Source organism: Anopheles aquasalis, chromosome 3 (genome assembly GCF_943734665.1).
Source record: "Anopheles aquasalis chromosome 3, idAnoAquaMG_Q_19, whole genome shotgun sequence".
Taxonomy (NCBI): domain Eukaryota; kingdom Metazoa; phylum Arthropoda; class Insecta; order Diptera; family Culicidae; genus Anopheles; species Anopheles aquasalis.
Genome location: NC_064878.1, coordinates 58,059,104 through 58,086,048, shown reverse-complemented (window position 1 = coordinate 58,086,048; position 26,945 = coordinate 58,059,104). Strand labels below are relative to the sequence as shown.

The following is a 26,945-nucleotide window of genomic DNA, read 5'->3' as shown; positions in this document are numbered from 1 at the left end:
TGACACCATGACAGCCGGCCGGTATGGAGGGCAAAACATTAGCAAACATTAGGCGAGCAAAGGAAAGCGTGCCAGGGTAGATACCGTCAACGCCCGTGGGGGAAAACTCTAAATCACAAACAGTAGCAATAACTGCCCGCCTTGTCCGTCAAACCCACGGGATGCTAGTGTGCTCCATTAGTGCACCGGTGCCGTCACGATCGATTGTCCGTGAGTGGTGAGGAAGCGAAGGAAGTAAAGGACCGCTCCATAACAGTGACGCCAGTGGTGGACGTCAGAGTTGGCCGGATGTCTAGTATTTCGAGGCCGCACACACAGAGGTATTGCAGGTATTCCCAGGTATTCATATCCTGCTGCACACAAAAGGGGCCACGTGGCGCCCGGCTGTCTGTCTCGATCAATTACCGACCACCGCTTGCACTTCGCCGCGTTCGGATGGGAAGGGGGACCCCGGCCGGTGTAACCCTAACCTAGCCATTACACCAGACATTTCCTCATCCATTACCGAGGGCGAGGGTCTCAAAAACCTTCAGCGCCGTAGACAGTAGACAGGCGGCACAAACTTGCCGGAGCCGGAATCGTCATTAGGGTCTCCCCTTGGAGAGAGCGCGATGAAGATAGGCCAGACCGGTGGCCAGGAAAGGATTGCGGACGATGATGGTGATCGATTGTTTTGGTCAATAATAAATGTATTTGTGGCACCATACTGGACACCATTGGCGCACGGGGTATCGCAGTGAGGGATGATAATTAGTCCGAACCTACCGCAACGAATTCATAACTAGCCAACGCCAACGCACACATCGCCACGTACTAGCGATCGTTTGGAATGCAAAAAAACACTTCCTCAAATCATTGCAATCAATTCTTGGATAAACCAGTCCCAACTAACTTTACGGTCGCGCCCAGTAATTGATCCAATGACGTCATGGGCGCCGCGATGCATTTCGAACGTTCTTGACACAGTTGCTCTCCCCTCGGGGAAAGCCGGGCTACGTGCAGTTGGACACACTGGTAGTGGCCACGCGGTGCACCGTGCAATTACTTAACCTGCACTACATCGCGAAAGCGAGGTGCGACGTGGCGCCAGTTTATAGCTTTTCCGGAGCACAGCACAGTTACCCCAACGGCCCTGAGCCCAAACATGCGCCAGCAGCCAGCAATTTACTAACGCATCCATTATGAACTGCGATTCATGTTAAAGGAGTACACTTCTACTAACGTCACGTCACGCCACTGTTTGCAAGGATCAAGCAGAATGAGGCCAAAGGGAAATTAAAAAATGGCGATTCTATTTTATGGCGCCCTCTCAAGCCCTCAACAGTTCCGGTGGCCTTCCTGTGAATCCTTGATCCCATTTTAGACAAATTATGCCGTGTAGTATGTAATTTTGCACGAGTAAAGCACCGGTTAGGACCGAAAAGAAGGCTAAAAGCATACAGTGTTCATAAAATAAGACTTATAAAGTCTATCGGAGATGAATGAGCCCCCCGCGAAGGCTTCCAATTCGCACCCAATCATCGGTCCGACACCGACATGAAACCGATAGCCCGCCCACCAGTCAATGATCCGGATCGTTGCCTTGCCAGGCACGTTCCGTTTGTTTAATATGCGTGGCCGAAACCACCAATTCGGTAACCACTTGCCGAAAACCTGATTGGTTCGCTGGTACGGAAGGATACGGGATTAAATATACTCCGAAACCGAACCACGGCCGCTGGACACAATACAACAGCAGCAATCACCGGACACGGACACGGACACGGATACGGACACTTACCACACCACCGCCAACGGAATGCAGCAGCAGGGACTTGCCCTCACGCAGCGAGACGAGATCGAAGATGAGAATGTAGGCGACGAGATAGTTCATCACGATGGCGGCCGCATCCTGGTATGTCATCTCCTCCGGAATGTGGTAGCAGTACTTGGTCGGGACGGCGACCAGCTCGGACCAGGCCCGGAATTCCGGCAGTGCCACCACACGGTCTCCTACCTAAAAGGGGGATGGCGGATGGGATGGGATAGAAGAAACACAATAAGAAGTTAGAATTTGTATTCGACTTATTTTGGGCAAAAGAAATAGAATCGTCAGGGAAAGGATGGTCACTAATGAATCTTCAGTGGAGCGATGACGATACTCCATGGGAGTTTTGATACTTTCGCTGATGCCAGAACATGTTTCAAGGACTTTCAAGCGAGTGTCTCCGCTGTCTCTCTCTCACTCTCTGTCTGTCTCTCTTCTATTTCTAGGATCTTGTATAACAACTCGACAGTTTGCTTGCGTTTGCAATATTGATTGAGTCGAAGAACCCTGGCACACCTGGCCACAGTAAACAGTCTGCCAAGTTTGCCACGGCCAAAGTACCACGGTGCCAGAGTTCAATCAAATATATGTGACCAAAGAATTCTTTATGGGTTTCTGGCGAGAAAGTTGCTCTTGTTCCCTTTCTCTCGAGCGGAAAGAAAAATACTTTTGCTTTATCTTTTCACGAAACTAAGCGGATTGCGATCCACTTGCTATACATCATGCCAGCTGTCTGGAGCGTCTTTGCGAGCGAATCGATATTTCTCGCTACCTTTCAAACAGATTATGGTCATTCGGCGTTTATAGAATCAGCAGAAAATAGATGAAGGAAAACTGCTTCTAGTTTATCTTCCGCTCGTGTTTGAGAGTTCATCACGGCTAACAACAAAACTATTTCCAAAACGTACATACTTCGAGTTAGATGAAAAGTTCCTCTCTCTCTCTTGAGCATCAAACGACCACCCTAGAAAACATCATCTTGAACTCGTGCACATGTCTAGCGGATTGTTGAGCTGAAGCTTCGTACGGGGAACAATCCAGACTACTGTTCCAATTGTTGTGTGCGCCAGGAAATGGACGATGAACGGATGGAAGCTAGCAGGGCTAGTTCCTTCCAGCCACCGTTTTCTCTTTGCCGTTGTTCCTGTCGGAAAGTGCAGGATGTTGATTATAATGATATTTCAGTCATTGCAGCGATGCCGGCAATGCTCCTCCATCGGCACGGATCTTCTGTGAAAGCGAACGTGACCGCCATTCGTAATCAAACGATTCCGATTTTCCGTACCTTGGTGGCACTTGGCAGCGAGATCTGTTGCGAAAGCTTCAGGCATTGCTTTAGTCGTACCACAGTGCGGTGAACGGTAGCAGATTTAAGCGATTCAGCAAGCAATACGTTTGGAGACTAGCGATAAGTCTAATCACAGGTTCAGATGTCCTTTTCTAATTATTTATAAGAAAGTTTTATTGATTGCAGCTCGGCGATCTGGCTGGTTCTAAGATAAAGACATAATTGATTCGAACGATCCGACTGGTTGATGTTAAATGCTGCAAGACGGCGCATTCGTGCTTTTGTCAACAATTCAAAAGGAAAAGACGACAAATAAAGTAACTACTTGAAAACTCATCATGAGATTGTTCTTTCTTCAATTCACATCCTAAGGCAAGGAGGAAGATTTCTTCTACAAATAGGATTAAAAACTTTTTTACCATCCACCCCACTCGTCCATTAAACCGTCGTCACGGAACACCTTGTCCTTTTCTCCGTTCTATTCACAGACCATTCCGCTCAGACATGTCAAACTGAGGGCGGAAGAAAATTCATACCGACCCAGATGCAAATCGAGCACGAGAGCGCGCGCGAGAGAGAGAGAGTGACACAGGAGATGGAGACCAAAAATAACAAAAAAAAAACAATATCCAGAAATACCTTGAAGCCTTCCACCTCCTCACCGACCGCTTCGATCTCACCGGCGCACTCGAATCCGAGGATGGTCGGCGTTTTCGGTGGCGAATCGATCGCTCCCAGACGAACCATCAAATCCTGGAAGTTCAGTCCACTGGAAAGAGAAGGAGAAGAATAGAAAAAAAAACCCGTTAGCATCTCTGTGTCTGGTCTGGTAAGTTGGTTGAATTCACCGAAAAGTGTTCGGTGTTTGGATGCTGGAAGGATCCAAGGATCTCTACCCCGTTCCACCGAGAATCATCTGGAATATGTTGTTACTTTAATTAAAACTCTGCGTTTGAACACCTCGAGACAGCGCACTCCAAAACTCATGGAACCAAGTGTGTGACGAGTGTTGTGTCTTCCTAGTGGTTGCAACTGACGCTGAAGACACACCGCTAGCATCGTGATGATGTTCCGTGGCTCTGATGCTGTGCAACACACGACCGTGCGACCAATTTTTACATTCTTCTGTCTGAGCAATCCCATTCAATGCCGGCAGTGAACCCGAAAATCCCGCGCCATAACCGATAGAGGAGCAGAGCAGCGCTACCCCCTCTTTTGCTCGATTGCCAGTGGAAAACTACTTGAGAGGTAGCAAGCAAATGCAGCAGTACTGCTGCAGTCACCGGTTACCAGTCAATGATGGTGATGCGGATGATGATGATGATGATGAGGATGTTGGTGGCTGGTGTGTTACAAAAAGCGTGAAATTGAAGCCTTGCGCTGCGCTCGAGACGTTGTTTGTTTGTCGGAAAAGTCTCGAATGTCGGTCCCTAACGACACCCGCCACCGGAGCCGACATCGTCCTCGTCGTCGCGGTCGTCAAGTGTTTTGGGGTCACATCGAAGATTGGTCCCGTACCGTGATCCGTGGATACACATCCACACCATACAGCAGCAGTCAACGTTAGCGTGGAAAATCTGTCTCAATAAATTCTCCATCTCGACAAGAGTTCGTTCGTACTTGCTCTGGACTGCCTGCACCGGAAGACGGGACACTCGAAATGGGAACTGAATCACCTCGGTTTGCTCTCTGTCTCTCCCTGTGCGTCTCAAAACCATAACCAACCACTTGACGGGTTTTACGAGTGGGCAAAGCGACGGTTAAAGGCTTGCCTTGCCCTGTCGGTGCTAGTGCAACGTTCCCCGCCTCAAGTGCACTAGGCTGAGGGTCTGGAAAATCCTCAATTTTGCTAGGGTTGCACCGTGTTACGGAGCAGAGTGTGAAAGGTTCTGTTTCCCGGGCAGCACCAGACCGGCAGGAATGTCATCGTCACATGGAAAGTGTCTCCAGGGTGTGGGACAATGGCACCTTTCCATGGTGAATCCGGAATGAAAAATTCCTCAACATCAATTAGAAATTGTCTCCGCTGCGCCGCCATGGATGGGAGTTTGCTCATTAAACCGCACAGGAGCTCAAGAAGCTCGAGACCTGCCACAGGACAAGTGTTTCCCTAATTTGTGGCACCCGGGAGGTGTTAGGGGAGGGGGCCGATGATACGAGATGCCTTCAGTGTGAAAACCTAATTTTAATTTACAACATTCCCCCTCACTCACAGAGAACTATGCAGGGAAAGTGGTCCCCTAGGTTCTGTCGAGGGGAAAAGCGTGAAAGATCACCGAGAGCAGTCTGATGACACGTACCAAACCTAGAACCGGACGAGTTTCTAGTTCCAGTGTTGGAGGGGCTACACTTTCCATGGATTATGCTCAATTTGCGCTGGAACAACCGAAACAATTATGGACCAACAATTACCGAAAAGTCCGTGATGTGATCAGTTGCAGTCACGTGTTCTGCTGCTATGAGCTCGATAATGGTGGCAACGGGGTGTGTGAGATATTTGTTGGGATATTTTTAGGGCGATCTCTTATGCTTCGGAACCTTCGGACCTGTTCTTTGGTAAAATACTTTTTTTTCGGACAAATGAGTTGTTCGAGATCCGATCCATCCATCTTGCCTTCGCGCATTCAAACATGCAACCTTTTCCAGGGTAGCGTCCAGTGTTCCTTTTGCCTCAAATTACGCTCATTAATTTGCTGTCTCCTTGATGCGCGTGCCAACGGTCTCAGGCAGCAGATGAGTCACGAACCGAGCCCCTTGGACAAAGACACGTTCTCCGGTAACAAAACACGAATGGAAGCGATGATTGGATTGACAAATGGAGACAAAGAAAATGTGAATTGGAAATGGAAAAACTGTCGCGCATCATTTTCCTTCACCGTTCACTGGGAGGCACCGCAAGGAAGCGCTAGGGTCTAGAGGATAGTCGCGCCGCCACGGCTCATGCCATTGACTCTGGCAATTGTTTACGAGCCGATTACCGTTTCCACAGCGAAGCGAATTGAGGTAGCGTCAGAAAGTCCGGACAAGAAGTTTTCTTTCCTTCTAGCAAGTTCTCCTTTCTCCGTTCCATGTCATGAGGGACCAATTAATACAAATTCTGCTCTCCCCACTTACACTCTAATAATAGTACGCGATGGAGCATGGAAACTACATAAACTAGGGCACAGGAACACCCTTCTGCACTTTTTAACCCCGAGCCAACTCCAGCATAATACAAGTACCATTCTACTTGCAGGCATTCTATGCTAGAGTTGCTGAAGAAAATGCTAGCAAATGAATAATGCGAAGCATAATTTACAAACACAGAAGAGAAAAACATTAACCGACAAATGTTTGCCAACACAAACATGAACTATAGTGTTGCGTAGCGCATCGAAGCCCCTTGATTCGTTCGATAATCATCACCGGCGGCTCCATTAGGTGGAACGCTCAGAAAAAGGAGTTTTGCTTTGCACGAGTCCGATTGTAATTTCCATTTTCATAATGTCCTACCATTCCCCATCGTTTGCCAAGCTGCAATCAGTGCGATCGTGTGGTAGGAGTTGCTGTTGATTGGTTGGCTTAAAAAAGGGGGAATTTCAGGCAGTAGCAATAGGAAAAAAAAAGATTCAAATTTTCCATTCCCCCCTAGGGTGAAGGAAATCCCTTGAGAGAGAATAGGAGAGAGAGCTACCCTAAAGGGTCCTTTCATTGTTGTTTGTGCCAATTGCTGGAATTGATTTCTATTCTTCCACTTCACGGTCCATTGCACGGCGGATTCCGATTTAATGCCTTTTCTATTACTATCATCTTTCGTCGTCTACTAACCTCCGATGAATCATAAAGGGTAAAAGAGGTAAAGAATGCAACTGTCGTGAGGAGAAGAGATAGTCTTTCACCAAACGAATCTGATGCCACCAGTCAGCACTAGGAACCATGGTGGAAAGTTAACAAATACTGAAATGTGTTCCATGGCAATTGCTAAAGCTAATATCGAAAGGTAGAAAAGCGTACGAGTACAATGAAACCCCCCAAGGAGTTAAAGCTGTCCTCTTGGTGAACCGTTTGCCTCTTATCGAAGAACACCCTCAGGGAGTCCTGGCCGGCGGTTTTCCGGTTGGCCTTCCGTCGAGAAGCGTTAGATCGGTTGCAGTTTTCTCATTAATTGTTCACCAACCGGAAGCCATCAGCCGCCATTCCTTCCTTCTGTCAACAGACGGTGGAGCTACTCACAGAAGGCGTCTTGGCCACGACAGGCCTACGACGACAATAGCCGAAGGTAACAAAGAACAAGGGTCGCTTCGTAGTAAGACGTTTACATATTTTGTCAAATTTACCCCCGGAACACCAGGAGGAGGGTATGGCATTATAATTTACTTAAGGGATTAACCGCCGTACGCTACGGCACCGTTATGGTACCAGGGAAATGGAACGGAAATGATTGTATCCTACCGGAAGGACCCAGCTGGGAAATGGGAAATGGTTGCAGGTCTCTAGCGTAGAACACACCACCGGTGAGGGGTGCAAATGACAGAATTATGCATTCAACAGTTCTTACTGTGTTAATTAAATTGTTGCGACATTGTTTGCTCAACTGCTTGTCCATAAATTGTTCGAAGGAACATTAGGAATTGGAAAAAATCATACAAAACAAAAATTTCAGTTTTTGTTTTGTCCATTCCACAATAAAGTTTTCGCATTTTAGAATTGTAAATAATCATTTTGAAGTATTTCACATTCAACTTAAAGTTAGTAATTGAATTTATACAGTGTAAGTTCGTGATATCAAAGACTTCCTGGGGTTTTTTTCCAATTCTTCCCTTCTAATAAAATAAATTACAAATTCCATCAACAACTCCAAACTCTTCGCGATGCACACACCACGTTCAATGTGTCCAACAGCTCCTCAGTGGAAGACTTCTTTCAGAAAAAGACGTCAGCCACGCCCAACCAATCGAATTCAATGAAAAACTCCTTAGCTCATACCGGGAAGCATGCAACCGAAATGGAAATGGCGCCTTAACGCTTCCCCAGCCACTTTTATGACAAACCATTCCGGCAGTCATAGCAATATAAAAGCCCAAACTTTCCACGCACGCGATACGCCTCATCAGGATTATCTCGTTGCGCACGGTACGAAGTTACAGGTGGCCCCTGCCTCCATTGTCTCGCTACTGTACTTCGTATATCGAATATTGAATGATCTAGTATCGCCGAGGGGAACCAAATAAGAACATAAAAACAGGCGGCACACGCGCGAGGAAAAGTGAAGTGTTCGCGCACCCTACTACGGACGAAATGTCATAAAAATGTAATAAAATCATGTCCCATTGAATCCCCCCGCTCGGTTTCGGCTCCTTTCGAGGATACCGTTTTGTCTTCCGATTTGGGTGACACTTTTGCACAAATTTCCACATCAAGCTCCTTCAAACGACAAGCTTGCTAGGCCACGATATTGTTCCCCCGGGGTGGGAAAACAAAGCTGCTGCCAATGAATATCAACTTCCGGTGCCCGGGAAACATTTAATTAATTTCCATCGCAAACCATCGCATCGGACATACATAATGCTGTTAATTACCGGCTTCGGAGAACCGGTAGCACCCAACCGGGATATCGATTTTCATTCGCAGCACGAACTCTCTTCGGGGAATTCCTGGAACTGCGACGCGTAGGAAGTGCGTCAAGATCGGACGCCAGGACCCTCCGGATACGACAGGATACTTACTTCACAAGTTCACACTCACCGGCAATTAAGCTCGAACTGGCAAAAAATTAACCGACAAAGCGCAGAAAGAAAGAAGTGAAGCATAATTTTCCATGCGCTTTTCGCGCCGGTTCATGAACCTCGGGACTGGACTTTAAATTAACCGAACGACGGCATCTCCGGGAAAGTTGAGTTGCCGTTTGGTCCCACTCGGTAGAGCGATCGTAGGCGTAATTAGTGGAAAAGCACGTACATTCCAAGGATCGTTCTTGGAACGCTTCAGGTCGCTCGACAGTAGAGAGCATAACGAGCTGTATTTGTGCGTCCGTGTCCAACCAGGTGGTAAGGCGGAATTGGAGTGAAAAATAGAACAACTCCATCATCGGACACCGTATCGTCGCTCACTGGAAGCTCATTTAACTTTGGCACCACCACGACGACGAACGGAAAGAAAAGAGCTTCATTATCGTAGAACCTTACTTCAGCATTCGAGCGAATGTTCAAACATGTTGCAAGACGCTTGATCAACGTTCAACTGGATTAAATTTTTAATGTTAAAAATAACATTGAAGAACTTCCTTGCAAACTTCTGGCAGACTGGTTTCAGGGAAGTGGTCTAGCAACACTTCATTAAACTCCTTTTTAACATCCTACTGTTTACATTCCATAAACCTTTTTCTCCAGGGAACAGGGCCATTGTAACGAAAAGTCCGGCACGAACGCAAGTCAATAGCTAGGAGCTACTGGATAGATGAACCAACTTGTTGGTTCTAAAAGGGAACCCTTTTCTATTTACTGTAACCTAAGGGTGAAGCGAGAAAAGTAAAGTTTATCTAGCGGTCGAATTTGGCAAACATTTTCCACTGACCTATCCGGAGGGGAGTAAATGGGTTTTCAATCCTTCTTCATCGTTAGTCCTCTCATGGACTTCAATGAATGATTTTCACAAGAATCGAAATGCTGCTTAAGAAATCCTTCTTGAGCAGCATGTGCTGATTCCGCGAAATAAAATGAACGATACAAAGCAATGAATCGATCAATGGAGAGTGTTATTTGCCAAATATTTTCAAGAATCTGATGAATATTGAAAAGACGTTATGAATATTGAAATGCACATTGAAGATTCCCCCCTTTAGATACAAATGTACACGTGGCACACACCAACAGTCATCACGATTGCTTGTCCTTTGTGCACAGATCACTCATCACTCCGCACAGTACGATTACCACCCAGTACGATCCGATCCCAGGAACAAAACGATTCCAATGTTGTCTAAGCCGATAAAAGCAATCGCAATCATCCATCAAATTGCTGTGACACACGCCCCGGTATAGTCCTCCACTCACCATGAACGTGTGGATGGAGCATTCCTAACCCAGCACTCCCACATCCACCCACAAGTTAAAGGGGTTGGGTGATAGATTCACGGATCGATTTATCAATATAGAGAAACTCCGGGAAAAGCATACATTTTCTCGTAATATTACCATCACTGCGTCGACAGACATTGTCGACTGTCAGCAAAGGGAGAAGACCTTGAAGCAGCGCATTTCCAATTGAAGCGCATGCATCTCCTGCGGCCATCACAAGATTGCATTGCGAATGCAAGAGAAATGCGTTGGTCGGGATCCTCCTTTGCCCGCTCGGCCCCTATGGTGGTGGTTGATTCTGCGATAAAACCCACCATCCCGTGGAGACCGGAGCCGCCCGGAAGGAGACTTGTGCACTTGTCTGCTCGCCCACGACGCCACCGCTCAGGTCCGATGATGCTCGATGCGAAACGATGTGACCGAATGGCGTATCTCTCTACCGTCGAGGAGCTGTGTCGAGAACCTCGCTGGAGACTGTGGAGAATGTCAGGCGAGAGATTCATTTCCTCGACGAATTTAACGGAAACGACAATTGCGACTCTCGCTGGACTTGGATTGCATTATCGTTCCTCGGGACTCGGGATTCGTCCCCGAGGATCCGGAAAAATCCGTGGGTTGCCAGTGTCAGTGTGGAATGAAAGGCGACCAACGGTATTCCGGTCCATCGTGCGTCTCCGTTTTATCCGCTCCAGTCCCCTGGATTCGGATCCGGATCCAAAATTTCATCAGGGACCTCTCTTCACGGTTGGCCCCTTTTTGCTCTCTCTCTTCTTCCTCCTTCATTAATCATCTCTTTTGCATATTTCCAGTTTTTTTGGAAAGGATTGTAAATTGCAGTTGGTTTTTTTTTGTGTTCCCTTGGCAAAATTTTCGCCATCCGCTTTCCGTTGATCTTCGCTCCGGTTCCGTTCCGTTCCGAGTGGGATGCGAATGTAGTCCCCAATAACCGTACTCCCAGACAAACGTTTGAGCCGGATTCCGGGTCTTTTTTCCCTCGAGAATGAAGCACGAGTGGATAGCAATCAGGAGCAATTCACTTTATGCCGTTGACGAGCGTTCTCCTCGGTTGCTTCCTGCAGTGGAGGTCTTGTGTTGATTTTTATCGTGTTAACTTTAGAGCGCGAGTGAACGGCGGGAGTTATGTGTCCAATCATAACTCTGCTCTGACTCTGTTGGTTGCTAAATCTAAATCATATCTCAATCCCTGCTCACCTCTTGGCGCCATCGCAAAACAACACAATCGCTCACAAGTTATGGATTCCCTGCTGGAATAGGCCGCAAGGTCCGTTGTAGCTACCGTACCGTACCGGGCGATTAATTGGAAATGTTTTAGTAGCTCATAAAGCTCGCTAACCTTGAGACTTGCAGTGGTGCCCAATTGCCCTTTTACATCTTTACAGAGAACAGAAGCGCGAGCAGTTTTATGCTAGCAGCACGTTTTATATTCGCCTTCAATCGTCGTACCACCACAACGAACCAGCCGGCTGGCCGCTGGAAAAAGGAGCCTCATTAATTTTTACAATCTACCTTTTCCCCGGGCAGCACCTCAGTTAAGCAGTTCGCTTACCTAGGTCTCAATCCTTCGTTTACCACCTTTTCACCCCCCCCCCCCCTTCTCGCCCGGGGAGAGAGGGGACACGCTTACGCACAAAAAATGGCGATCAATACCAGCAGATGGGCCGTCAAATGCTGCTTACAAATTCATTACCATCCCCGTTTCCCTACCATTCCCCCCAATTGCACACTACTGCGGGCAGCAACAAGGCGTTCGGAAAACGGAACTGGCCGAAGGAACTGACCGTTTCGATCTTTTTTAGAAATGGAAGTGAAGAATTCGCCCCAAAAAAAGGATACACACCAGGGAGCCGTAGTGTGAAGGTGACGCGTTTTTATTGTCTCCGCGGCTCAGGTCGCAGGACGAGCTCGGTCGGAAAAACGAGATTCGGATAAACCGCTCCAACAGCGACTCGTTTGTCGTTTAATGATGGAGTGCCTTTAGGAGTTCGGTTCCAGATTTTACGACCCAGCATCCGAGCGCGCGAAGTGAGGAAACCATTAAATCTTTGGCTTTGGCTTTGGCGTTGGCCTCGGGCTTTGGGGCGTTACGAATATTATATGCGCACTCACTGGAACACCGCCGTTACGGGTACATCTGGCCCGGCCGGTGTAGCGGTTTTGTCGTAAATTAAATATACAGCAGACTCCGCGCCGCAGCATTCTCCTGACGCCGACGACTCCGGCTACCATTTTCTCTCTCCCGATCTCTCTGTCTCTCCGCGACACCAAAGTCTCGACATTCGACCCATGTGATCCGCTTGTCACATGCTTGGTTGGATTTGTGATTCCAAATTTTTCATTTTCTCGCCAAGCGAAACAAAACCGGAAAATAATAATAAAAAAACGCAAGCCGCCAGATGGTGAAGGTCTCGCTTCAAATTGTCTCGACCAGGTTGTTTTTGTGCAAAAAAAATGTTGAGGGTGTTTTTGTGCAAAAAAAAAACACCAGGAATCTGTCTCGTGATGGCGCTGGTAGAGAATATGGCGGTTTCATTATTTGCTCCAAGTTTGCAGACCACACACTCCTATCTTTCTCCTCTTCCTACTGGAATGTGTTGTCACGGTGGAACGGAACACGAGAATTAATTTCGTTTTCAGCAAAATGAACTGAGACAGTGTTCCTGTGCCTTGAAGGCAAATTGTCTACTGTTATGTCCCCATAAAGAGATCCTGCCAATCAGCTTTGTACTAAGGTTTAATGTACATTGTTAATCGACAATTTCGCTCCCTGGCTCGTTTGGACTCCGATACTCCGATTAAAGCCCTGTTAAACACTGATTGAACAGCATCATGATGTTTGCCAAATGTCTGGCAGCTGCGGCCACAGGATCGTGTAGCGATTTTCACATCTCCCTTTAAAGCCTCCCCCCCCCCCCCCCCCCCCCCGGGAGGCATTGAGCTCTCCGGTGTTGTTATCCGCCGGCAAACGATATCAAAGCTGCGCTCCCTAACGCAGCAGCTGCTGTGCCGCCGCTAAGGGATTAAGGAATGTCAACATCATAACACTCATTTCCATGATGTTGTCCCACCACCAAGCATTGCCACATGGTCCGATTGGCTGCACTGCTCTTAGCTCTCTGCCTGCATCGCAGCACCGTGGTTCCGGGACTTCTCCCTACCTACTCTCCTCCTACCTTTCATCGACCCGCAAAAACCCGTCCGCCCAACTAATGAAAGTACTTTAAAATCACCGAGTAAACACCATTAATGTCGCCAGTGATGCCATGAGCAGCGTGGTGTCTGCTGCTTCTTCCTGGGTGGTGGGTTAAATCAGGAAGTGAACAGCATGTGTAACAGCAGTAGACATCTAACAGTAGCGAAGCGCAACCATGGCAGCTCCATCTCCTCAGGAACACGCACTCTAGAGAGCGAGGAAAGAGCGGAGGATAGTTTGCTTTGAAGTCAGCGGATCGACAGGGCACCGAGGCCAGCGACTCCAACGACCCCACGGGGCAAGGCAAGGAGCTGTTAAATTACATTGTACAACAACGTTGCGCATTCGACACGGTTCCTTGCTCCTCAAGCCAACAGGCGAACATCCTTGGAAGACTTCTGACAAAGAAAACTTTTTTCCGCTGATGGGGTTCTAGGGGACACGGGATGTATTCTGCTGGTGATGGGCCACCTTTTACCGACCGAGTGCCACGCTAGCGCATGATTTGATCAGAAGCATCGGGAACAGCCTGCGGAGTGCTGCTTCATTTAAAACCATTCATTCCACAACCGAGGTCCAGAGTCCAGAGCTACACAAACTGGCAGAGCGACTACTGAAGGCGTGTCTCAATCATACTTGGCGGTAGCGTTCCTTCGTCGCTCTTTAACCGCTTCGCAACGACGACGACACCGTCCTTTCCCGCCCTCGATTAAAGCCACGCGACGAAGGAAGGAAAATTTCCCAGACACCAAGGTTGCCAAAGGCTGCAAGACACGAGAAGTTGAGAGAAAAATGGTTGGAAAATCATTTCCGTCCCTTCAGCGAACGTGCTCCAAAGACCCCCGCGACCGACAATGATGAAATCAACCACCACCAGCACCATCATGAACGGCCATTCGTTCGTGTTGCCGGTTCTTGCGGTTCCTGGTCTTGTCTGGTGCTTGGTGTAGTCTGGCTCGCTGGCTGGCTCGCTGGCAGGAGTGTCTGTCCTGCCATTTCCAGTTCGGGCACATTCCTTTCGTTCAAAAGTAATGCCATCTGCAAGCAAACCAACCATTTCATAGTGGCTGTTGCAGCAGCAGGAGCAGGAGCGACTGCTAAACTGTGTCTGGCAGTGAGATCGTACAGCATGCAGCCTTCCGATGCAACGAGAAACAGCAAGAAGATAGGACCATAGTTTTTACTCTTGCTCTCTCTCTCTCCCTGTCCACCATTCGGCTGGATAAATCCTGACTTCCTGCTGCAAACGAAACGAACATCGCGTGCCGCCACGTTTCACACCGGTGACTACACTCCACGGTGTTATCGGTGCAGCACACTCTCCGAGCTCAGACTCCGAATCGTCTTGAACGAAGCCAGAAGGAAAGGAACCAAATTCGCCAGGATGTATAAAAATAGCGAATCTGCGTTGCCTGCGGGATAAATGCGGAGGAATCCTTCCGTTTGGACTTTGGAAAGGTTTAGCTTCCAGTTGAGTGACCACAGTGGTTACTTCGTTTCGTTTCCTTTTTCTCCAGTTGGCATGCTTTGGTGTAATCACGTGGCAATGCTATTTTGCTCCGAAAATATGAACCTAACTTCCACTAGTCTGCTTCCTTCCGGAGCCACCGGATCGATTTTCATTCGCTTAGCGTCCACTCCGAGACCTTCCGAAAAATCCTTCACCCACAACGTCGTGCACACGCATGACTGGCCCCGTGCTTTCCTGCCACCCCGAGGGTCTCCTTTGTCTCCATTTTGAATGCCCATTTAAAACGCAAACATCCTATTACCGGGGAGGGGCAGAATCGGCCTTGCGGCAGGGATTTCTCGCTCTCTCCAAAAAAATTAAAGAAAGGAAAATTGAAACACCTGGCCACCCATAGGGGCCTGACCTTTTTGGGGGCCAATGAACTTTTGTGGCAGGTGCTACAGGTGACGTGCGGGTTCACGGATGATATGTTCTGGGCCGGACTGTCAGGTTCCACGCCATTCCAGTGTACCATGGCCGGGAATGTTCGGTTGTTCGAAAGGGACGTTCTAGTTCGCTTCATTCCTTGACCTTTTCACCGTCACCGCATGAGGACTCTGTAACTCTGAACACTTACCTGGAAAGAGAGGAAAAAAGAGCAAGAAACGATGTGTTAGAGGTGTGGACGAAGAGAGAGGAACACGTGTCTCAAGTTCTATCATATTTCTGACAGTTTTCGGATGTTCAGATCACACTTTTTTGAGGGCCACATCATAGGTCTAACTGACAACTGTCTGGAGTGTAATTCCCCGGCGCAAAACCGCATGCATTATGGAAGCCGCAAAGCGTTCAACGGCACCACGCGGTTCACTTCACGCATCACGCATCCCTGATATCGTGCGTGGTTGGCAGAGGATTATCAAATATTGATTTTTTTAGATAATAACCACCACCAAACAGCGGCAATGCACGATAGCCAAGCATATGGTGCACGATACAGGAACACAGTAGGTGGCGGAATGTGGCGGTGCGTTGGAAAAATGTGAAAATTCCGAAAAAACAATCCTAACCAAGCACACCAAGCGTGTGTCACATGAGGGTGCTGTGCGGCGCGCCATATGATAATCATCAAATGTCAACCTCCAACTAAACCTCCACATCGAGATGCCAAGTAGACACCCAACACTTGGCAGTAAACAGCATCACCTCATCGAGCCCATCACTAACCACAGCCGAGTGCCTATGCTGCACATCGACATCCTAGTAAGTGGAGAGCGGGAACGGAGGAAAAAAGAAGGATGAGGAGGAAAAATCGATTATGCACGTCAATACTCATCATCGAACCGGCGGCGCTGATAAGGTGGAAAGGAAACACGGAACCCTTAACCCTCTGTGACCTCGTTTCGTCCGTTTGTCCTCTACTGCTTCCACCGAGCCAACCAACAGGAACAACCGCATCCCGAGGGCACGGAGGAAGCGTGGACGTGGTGAACAGTTTAGCAAGTTTGCCAACCATTTGTCACGTTTTCGGTGAACGTGCTTCCGTTCCAATCACTTCCGATGCTGATGATTACGATGATGATGATGATGATGATGAGAGCGAAACAAGAGCATAACATTCCCAAACCACTACCGCAGTTTGTCCTCTCGTTTCCATATTGGTATCCTTCCTCAAAGGGAAGCCCTCTTGTCCATCTACCAAACGCACTCGAAGGGCCACACAAACCACAAACAACATCATTGCCACCGCCGCGCACCATTATTATGATTTATGGTGAGTCGCTGTGTGTTCGTTGCTCATCAAAACGCAAATTTTTGTGCCAACAACTCCAAGAGCGTGGCGTGCGAGACGAGGTGAAGTGTGTGTCACGCGGATGGCACGCACCGGTACTAAACCCGGTGTCGGTGATGGGTCGCTATTTTCGGACGCTTCGAAGCCTCGTAGATCCCTTCTCTCGCTCGTCGGTGCTCGAATTATGGAATTTGATATCGACATTCTTAAGAGGATGGGCTTTTTCTTGGGGGGATGAGTCGCGCATTGTTATGAGGAAACGGTTTGGCATTAATATGCCCACGACTAGGAGAGCAAACTTGAATATTAAAACCAAAAGCAGCTCAAGGGATAATACCATTAACCAAGGAGTTATTGAGTTCCCGCTGAAGTCAGCATATGTTGCAGATTTATATATTATTGGGCAATTTTTACCGTTATAATTAGATGGCAAACCGAAATCGATCTCTTTTATAATGATAACGAAAGAACATTCCTATTTTCGTTATTGCATGATGCCAGAGTGCCCCTAAAATGGGGTTACAAGCACGCAAACATATTCTCCAATACAAATATCCCATCAAATGGCTTAGATATGACAATTTGGTCAACACAACAGCAGGCCGATAAGGTATCTTCTCCAACTGAAAAATCGATATCGAGCACTAGGGCTTCCCCGCATACGGATTCTACCGCAACCCTAAACAAACATGCTGGTCAGGGAATAGGACGCAGTACGAATACTCTGACATTCTCACCTCGTCTTCTCATGGCCATCCTCATTCCCTGGGATCATCATATGTCATTCCCTATCTTCAGCGCTTGTCGATTTGGCCCAGCAAACACACCTGGAAAGGAGGGTGCGAGCCGAGATCCCTTCTTTGCAGGTAAGCCACATGAAGAAGCACCAGTTCCCGAAGAACAAATATTACTTGACCAAAGTTAAACCGATTTTTATGCAACTTTTCGGTGTAGGGCCACAACGACCGAAACATACAACGACTGCCATTTTAACGGGTGGCATTGCTGGTTGTTCATTTGGAAAATTCGGATAATATCCAAGAGAGTTTGGAGACGGTGAGCACCGAAAAGTGCGTCCATTTGTCTTCACCACATTTCGCAACATTCTATTCTATCTCTATCTTTCTATCTAGACCCTGGACCCTCATAATCCTCGCCTGACTGGACCGGAGTGACGTCCATCTACGTGTCGTGGCCTATTTTTCTGTTTCTTTTACTTGTAGCAAAAGCATAACCACCGAGTACTTTCGAAAACATCCAGCCAGGGGTGCCTGAACAAAGTAAAAAGAGAAGAAAGATCACCCAGAGAAGCGGGAACCAGGTCAAACCAAGGTCCTAGAAGTGGTACACAAGCGTACAAACCCTCCGTCCGTCACCGTGTAGGCTGCGGACCGAAGGATTAGACTTGCGAGATTAGTTTTCCAGAGGAATGCGATCCAGCGATCCAAACGGCGGCGGTCGTGTTGGGTGACGTGAGAAGTAATCTGTTCCGTGGCGACGAAAGAACAAACAAAGCTGCAGAATGGCCGAGGTTAGACTTTCGGCTCACGATCTTCTTCCCACCGGCTCTCTCTCTCTCTCTCTCTCTCTCTCTCTCTCTCTCTCTCTCTCTCTCTCTCTCTCTCTCTCTCTCTCTCTCCCTCTCTTTGGTACCTGAGGAAGGTAACCGCGAAGTAGAAACGCGAAGGATGATAGACCCCAGGGCCAGGGTGAGCAAAAGTGGATCGGTGGAAAGCGCACGGCTCCCATTACCCTTTTGTTGCCTCCTACGTTCCTGGTCACATCGATTGTAACGGTCGATAGGGACCAGGATCATATCAGAGGGATCCTTCGATTTTTTTTTGTCTGTCCAACCAATCCATTCCTCCGACACAACACAATCGCTCGGCGATAATCGTCGCCTCGAGGCCAAACAGGAAAAAAGGGGTCAGATCAACCGAACGGACGGGGTAGGCTCAATTATTTATCGATTATCGAAAGATCAGGAATTCACGGGAGGGAGGGAAGGATGCGACAGGAAAAGAGGACGGTTCTATCCCGATTGGCCCTCCATTGGATCATCGACGATCCATAAATTATAAGCGTTATTAGAAGGATAAAGAGCGGGTGGGATAGTAATGATGGAGGTTAACCTGGAAAGCACCCTTGAGGATTCGGATCGGTGATGACGATTTTTTCCAAGAATTTACCAAAAAAAAAAACCACTGCACCTCTGATCGTTCAGCCATAACGATCCATAAGCCACGTTTGAATGAGCGTTTTAGTGAATGGATTCCCACATTAATTTCATTTCACTATCAAAGCCTCTTTTCAAATCGAAATGAAAGTGATAAGTGAGATAAACTGCAGCCAAAAGGACTTCAACAGTCGTGCCAACAGCAGCGTGCCATTCTGTGCAAGAGGCGCTTGAATTAGATTAAAAACCTGGACACAACATTTCCTTCGCCAGCAGTTCAAGTGTTCAAGTGTTCGCCAGCAAAAGCAAAGCCGAAGAAGCATCAGCATCGCGGTACTTTGGTCATCCGATTGGCGATCCGACTCTTGGCACAATCTGTCCCAAAAGCGGATGCAGTGTATGACATTTCTTTTCCTTCGTTTCTTGCGTCCGTGTGCATCGCAGTACCAGGTCCCGGGACCCGGCTGTTGTCTGCACATTCGATTAAGCCGGGAAGCCGCACAACACGACCCTGAGTGCATTGCATTGTTGCTCGTTGCTCGTTCGCCGGGAACAAAATTCCAGGACCGACCGTCACCAGCAGCGGGCAGGAAGAATAATCTTGAGATTTATTAGTCGTTCGCCCCGGATAAAGAAGCTTTCTTTCTGTGGACGGGCCTCGACAGAAGGTTCGTGCGAGCCGGACAACACTGGCAAACCAGTACCGGACCTGATCCTGTGACCGGCACACTCCGAAATCGTTCGCTGCTTTGTCGCTGCGAAAAGACAATTATTCGATCCGCGCGGTGGTCCCGGATGACGGTAGGAAATGGGAACAGAGCGTCTCGAGAGAGCGAATGGAAAAGAGAGAGAGAGAGAAATCAATTTAATTCAATTATTTCCCTTCGGTCCACCATTGAAGATGTCTGTCTGTCCCCTTCAGAGGGGTCCATGTGTGCCTCGAGGACCAACTTGACCCCGATGGAGATTCAGTCGTGCAATCTGGTCATCCTGATGGAATTGGCCGTCGAGAGACAGAAGAAAGAAATCATCAACGAAAATCACAATCCTCCGGCGTACTGGTGACTGTGTATGTGTGATTGGTTCTGTTCGTTCGTTTTGGTTCCTCTTTTCCGTCCGTAATCTTGCCACCCCCGCTGTATCGGTCACTTCCGCTGCTGCCACAAGCTACTGTTCGTGACAGGAGACCTTTCCTTTCAGCCCTGATCTACCATGTTCTATTAACTCCCACGAGATGACCACTTCCGGAGGCATTCCGCTGTCGGCAAACACAGCGCAGCGATTCCAGCATTTCCTGTCTAGCGACCGCCACCATTGCCGATGACGAGGGCGTATTCATGCCACCCTTTTATCCGTATCGTATTGCAGCACATTTTGGGGTGCAATAATTTATACTTATGTCTAGCTTCCGGTTGACAGAGGCGGTGTGAAGTGCGCCGCCTTCCCACCAAAGTATGCGCTTGACCTATTTTAGGTGATCCTTTGTCCGGAGTGTTCGTTATGTTTTGAAGATGCCGTCACTCCGGATAATGGATGCCATTCCAATTGAACAATTCCAAGCCAAGCTGAATCCAATACGAGCATTTTTCGGTTGTCGGTCCACCGTTTGGGTCAACTACAATCCCCCAAAGTCTTCCCACAAAACCAAAAATGATGCACGCGAATTTCACGGAACATGGAAAACTTTTACAATCCCCGGCCCCGCATATTAGCATAAATTGTAGATTCGTGGCCAAAATAAACAGTAATCTTATCATCGTCACCGCCGGCGTCCCATACCGCCAATGTGTTCGCCTCGATTCCTCTCACGGAACTCGTTGCACCTGCTAGCTCCTGATTTTATTATTATTTCGACCCCCCCCCCCCCCCCCCGCGAAACGGGCATGGCGGCGTTCTGGCCACGGCGGCATTAATTTTATTGCCGTGGCAAACCAATTACGACCGCCTGACGGCGACGCTGGCTCTGTGAGAGAGGCCAAAGTTTCCCCCGTAATCACCTCTAGCAACAAGCCTGACCAAAACTTTGTCGCATATCCTTTTCCACGTTGCGCGCGAAGGCCACGCCGGACACGATGTTTTTACCCCCCCCCCCCCCCCCCCCGGGGGGCGATGTCTCGTCCGAGATTCCGAGTGCCGGTTTGTCATTAGGACCTCCGCCGACGTCTGGCTTAATCCTCACGGACGAACGGATGCTCGGTCGGCCGAATGACGGCAAGAAAGTTTAAGGGCTTTTGCGGCTGCTTCTTAGAGGCTTGTAAGCATTTTCCGAGTTTTTACCAACATAACATTCGAACGAACAAAGGGAGACAGTGGAAAACAGTCGCCAACGAAGCAGACTCAACAGTCCAGTGGCCGATGGAATTTATCTCAATCCGTCAACTTGTGTTAACGGCAATCCGCCTCGCCTCGGCCGACTAGTCGACCACAAGTCGTTGCGCAGAATCAAAGTAAATGCCACTCAATGGGAGAAACAAAGCGAGATAAGAAAAGCTCGGCTATCACATAGTGAACTGTCTGCCCGACAGATGATACGTACGTGCGGAGAATGTTCTCGCTGTGCTGTAAGCATAAATTACCTTGGTGACACCCGACACAGCATTAAAGAACGGTAACACTCTCGCAGAAAGGATATCCTTATCCTTATCCAGATCACAACATACGGTGTTTCGCAAGTTCGCGCAAGGTGGAACATTTCTTGCGTTTCACACTTTTGCAACATTCATAAACTGAATTATACATCGGTAAGCTGTGGTGCCCGCTGCTGCCTGCCAAAGTAGTAACATGGCCCCGGCCCGGGGATGCTGGAAGTTTGATAATGCCACGACGAAGTATGCTAATCCAATCGCTGGTGCCAGGCGCTAATGAGCGGCACTAGTGATGGCGCAATGCATAATTCATGGTGATCGACGTCACCCAAAAACCCTCGCTAGCTAATGCTTCTCCAACTTCTACAGTTAACGAAAGGCACACTAATGAGGTTCTTATTATGTTCCCCGAACTAACGAACCAGGTCTTTTGGTGGCAGGTTCGTGTGCAGAGGCACTCCCTGCGCGTGCGTTTTGATAAATGAGATGGCAATTTTTGGGCAAAATGCGCAAAATGGCCGAGCTTTCTAGTTTGAAAAATTCATTTGCAATTTGCCATATTGTTTCTGCCAAACCTGCCGCCCGGCGTGCCTGCCAAGCATACCGCGACGTCCACGACATACGATAATTGAACTTTTGGCGCAAAACAACGGAAAATTCACACACAATCTTTCCCCGCTCGTGTGCCGGCCAGAGGTTTCATGTTTGCACGAATAACGAATGCAAACATACGTTTCGTTTTGAGCACCAGAGACGGGACGAATGGTTGCTGGGTGCTGTGGTGGTGCAGCAACATCATCATCTGGAGAGCAGGAGGAGGAGGCGGAGGAGTAGCAGCTCGCTCACCGCCGTCGCCGCCGCCGTCGAGAGAAAATTGAAAAATGTGAAAACACGAATCGAGAAAAACCGAGGAAAACTTATTGTGCAGCGATGCGCGAAAAATGTTATGCCTTGGGCACGAGAGCGAAAGAACGTGGTAGCAGCGGCGGCCGCCGCCTTTCGGTGGTAGATAGCGGTGCGCTGATGATTTTCACCCATTTGCTACCCATTCGGATGCCGGTGTTCGCCTAGTTTTGGTCCGCGACCCGCCCCCAGGTGCAGGGAGAAGAGCAGAAACTAACGAACCATTTCGATGGTTCGAGTTTTCCCCCACCGCACGCTACGCTGCTGTGGTTGAAGCGTTGACCACCGATCGACGCGTCAATGAAAAGTGAAACCCATCCCAGCGAGCAGCAGCAGCAGCAGCAGCAACAGCAGTGTTGAAGCATCACCGTACATCGATGATGAGCTCGTGATACTATGCGCACGCAATGCGATCGACGAAAAGAGGTTTCACCGGAAAACAGCAACAGTGCGTCGGAGGGAGTGTAGGCCGCCGATGGCAAACATGCGTAACAATAACGCATTGCGTTGCGGAGTGGAAGTAGCTTAGTAAACATGGCCAACGCCCGGTTGTTTCGAGAAACTTACAGTGGGATTTACTGTTGAGCTCGTTGCCTAGAATGTTGAGCCGCAGTGGCCAGCAACAGTAAGCCTCTTGGTTGGTGGTTGTTTGAGATTTAATCGTGTTGAGAAATACTTGTTCTTTATTCGAGTCAACGCCAACAACTGAACTGAATTTGCAATATTGTTCCAACTACGTTACTGCGATTGAAATTGTACTCACAGCTTATTACGATTGCAATGTTTCACAGAACGAGTAGCAATTCCACTACATAAATATGCCGCTACGCTGGCATCTCGATGGTTACTAAGGGTAACAATATGGCGATGTACTAATTATATGCTAATCCAACCTGACGACCACAACGAAGGTCCTATGAACCTGCGAAAGGTCTGAGCGCTCAAGGTGAAGCCGCAAATTCCCAATTCAATTCCTGCACACTGGCAGCAGGTTCCGGTGTAACGCGTCGGTGATTCGCCAATGGATTACCGATTTGATCACACAATACCGGCCACACACACCCACCACATCGTTTGTTATGGGGGCTGCTTTCATTCGTAAGGCCAGGATTCGAACGCCACGGAGCACATCTATTTCCAGTGATCCGTCTCTGCCGCTACCGCCGCCGCAGCAGCATCACACTGGGCACGGTGGCCCTTTACATTCCGGTGCAAATGATTCGTAACAATCCAATATCCTGCGGCCAGGCGGCTGCTGGAATCCATAAAACAGGGACTCTCTCCCTGTGCTACCTCAGTGCCTTGGTCCCTCGGTTTTCACAATCCGCTTGTATCGACTGCACACCGACACATACTCCCACACGCAGTTCACTGGAGGATTTGTTTGGGAGTCCTGGGGAGCACCGGTGTGACCTAACCTTTGGCTCCAAAATTAGATATTCCAGCCAGCTCCAGCATCCAGCATCCTCTGTCGAGCATGAAACCATAAGAAAGGTCCCCGAATATCCGAATTATCCTTCCATCCGTCCGATCCGATCCGTGCGCAGACCGTGTCCTTCCTTGTATGTATGTGTACACGTGTGGTGTTTGTATGTGTGGTGTTGCTGAAAAAAAGGACCAACCAAAAACCTTCTTTACACCGCCACACGTACAAACGAACCTCTAAAACCCCGCAGAAAAAGGTATAAATTGTTCTACTTCACCAACGCCCGCCCAATGGAGCGAGCGCACACAGAGACCCGCTGTCCTCTTCCGGCATTCCACCAGAAATGGTTGCTCGGCCAAATATCGAGCCCCGCTACTCCCCGGAGGTCCCCCCGGGGGTCCTGGTCGTACGCAGGTTCATTTTTATGGAAAACAATTCCATCACAGAATGGAACATAAATTCAAATAGCCGCCGGTCCTTTCGAACGAAACTGGAAATTATGGGAATGTTTTTCACCTCCCCGGGGAGGGGAGGCCCAGAGCACCGTGGCGTGTTTTTGGCAAAAATAAAAACCCATTTTTCGGTCCAAGGCAGCAGCAGCAGCAGCGTTGCGAAGATACGCATCGCTGCTTGCAGACGACGGTGACGCCGATGGCCTTGAACCTGACCTTCCGCGCGTCCCAGAACACGACGACGTCGGCCTCCTCCAGGAGGAGGTCGTTCTGTCTGGCTCGAAGTCTAGTCAACCAAGCCCAACAATCGATGCTGAGGGCAATGCCGAGGGCACCGAGTGGGGTTCAACCTCAGACAGTCACGGTGCCAACCGTGGCATGTGTTTTGTTTGTGTCCTTCCCCCCCGTTACACGAGGTGTCTCGTCCCAGGAGATCGATATAATTAAATTACCCCAGACGGCGGCTATACGTCCCGAACCGGTACCGGACCGGCCATGGAGCGAAAGCACCGAGGCACAAAACGGGGAATGGCCGCTAGCCATGCGAACCGTGCTAATGTATGCTCTGTGTGCTATGGAACTCTCCGGAATCGGGTTGAGAACAGCCAAAAACCTTCGACCTTAGTGCCATTAGAGGTCGGAATCGTAATCCAAAAAAAAATTGCACCGGAAGCCGAGACTGGTGCGCGAGTTTTGCATGGATTTGCGCCACCCTGTGTGCTCGCCAGTCATAACATTAGTCTTTTTGCAATCGATTCATCAAAAAAAAAACTGCGAACCCGTTATCACTTAGAATGGTGCTCGGAACCCGATTGCTTCTTCCACCGGATGTGTGCTAATCAAAGGCTTAGGCTACTCTGAGCCACCCCAGAGGTTATCGCGCACGCGGTGTCACATTCCAATCGGATAATCTAGAACTGTGCCGCAAGTCATTCACAATCGATCATGCCCAGGGGCGGGTAAATATGGCATTCCAGCAGTCATCAGACATTCCCTCGTGAAAGGCTCAAGCCGGTCCGGGGCATTGTCGGCCCGGCCCAAGCCCAGAGTCTCCATCGAGACGGCGTTGAGGAACAATCGAATCCAAAGCAGTCACACCGTCATGGCCGTGGCACACGCGAAGGGATTAAGGATTGCTGGTTTGAAATCGGATTCCAGCGCGACAAACAGCGGCATAGACGGTTCTCTCTCTCTCTCTCTCTCTCTCTCTCTCTCTCTCTCTCTCCTTCACAAAGGCAACCAACAGTCACCGTCGTCACCGTGGTCACCGTCGTCACCGTTGTCGCCATCGCCGCCATCTTCGTTATTATTATTTATTATCCTTCCTCGGATCGGATCAGCATTATCAGCGGCAAACGGTCGGCGCGACAATCACCGTACCGCTGTCTACCTCCCGGCACGGATGGCGTGTCCTGTGACCATTGGCGGAGGGGCCAAAGGCGAAAGCCGAAAGCGAACGTGATACGACTGCTTCCGCCCGGCTAATGGTTGGTTCCGCGCCCTTACTGTGCGCCCCACCGGCACGCTTAATGGCTTTTCACACCGAAATCGGCTCCGGCCACACATTTTATACCATCGCGACAAGGGATCGGATGTAGAATCGACGCGACGGTGCCACGGAAAGCGATGGAAAAAGCGGAAGAAAAGCATAAGGGAACACAAAGAACCACCACACCATCGCGCACGCTTAGGCGGCTAATCAGGGAATTTGGTGGCCAGCATAACGCTTTTTCGGTTGCCTCGGTACTCGGCGCACCACCACCACCACCACCACCGTGAGCATCATCAGCATCATCAATTGTATGCGATAAGTAATTAATCAAATCACAAAACCCACATAACATCACCGAGCTCGACTGGCGAGGGACAAGCGGAGGCAAGCAGTAAAAGGATAATACATCATATACAGTCCCCCGATCGATGGCGGCGGTACCGTAGATCAGATGATGCTCGTGCATGATGAGCAGAAGCATCATGATGATGGTGCGGGAAGCCTGATGGGGCGCGTGTGGTCTGCAACATAATCGGTGTACCCGGGACCCTGGGTGACGGTTTTTAATGCTGCGATGCAGCGGATACACGTCTCGGATGTCACCCCTAGCGGCACGATGACTTATTGGCTGATGACACGGAGCAACGCGGTGTCATTCTCTCTCTCTCTCCGAGCTCCGAACGCCACTAAGTCCGCCTTTGCATCGCATAAAAACTGTCAAGACGACAACTGGCGTCATGTTTCGGATAAGCAGAACGCTGCATCTTGCGTGGCAAAGAACTTTCCAACTTCTCAGCGTCTTGCGTCACTTTCTTTCGCCACTGTTTCCCCCCGTTATCGCCACCGGATCTTTCCCTTTGCTGTGCGGCTCATTAGAAATCTATTTTCTGTTTTGCATACTCACTGCCAGTAACATGGTGGCACCCCAAGAGGGGCTGATAAGGTGACTGTTTCACTCTTCCACTTCCTGGTCTTATCAGGCAGGCAGAGGAATGAATCACTCAGAAATCACGATGCAGCATCCCGGGAACCGAGCCAGTAGACGCATATAACGAACCCTTTTCTCCTTTATCCCTCAATCACTGCAACATGTGTGTCCATCCCGTTCACTCTTGACTCGCTGATATTAACCGTCCGACCAGCTTGTTGCAGCTGGAAAGACCAATTTCCTCCACCATTGTGCTGCTGCTGTTGCTGCCGGTCATGGTGGTGCTAGTTGGCCTCAGACGACGAAGGTCATGATGCAGAAGCGGCAGATAAACGGAGGCAATTCCCCTATCAGACTCGCCCGGCGGTCTATGCTTCACT

General features: G+C 49.0%; 1 protein-coding gene across 3 annotated transcripts in view; it reads right to left on the bottom strand.

The window, feature by feature from the left end:
• Positions 1 to 26,945, bottom strand: part of LOC126578929 (synaptic vesicle membrane protein VAT-1 homolog-like) — a 51,708-nt gene that overhangs the window by 4,694 nt on the left and 20,069 nt on the right. For all 3 annotated transcript variants that reach the window (XM_050241996.1, XM_050241994.1, XM_050241995.1), the window contains exons 4-5: positions 3,735 to 3,864; positions 1,781 to 1,996 (exon numbers count right to left, since the gene is read on the bottom strand). In XM_050241996.1, the coding sequence (XP_050097953.1) occupies positions 1,781 to 1,996; positions 3,735 to 3,864 (346 nt within the window). The remainder of the gene's footprint in view (positions 1 to 1,780; positions 1,997 to 3,734; positions 3,865 to 26,945) is intronic.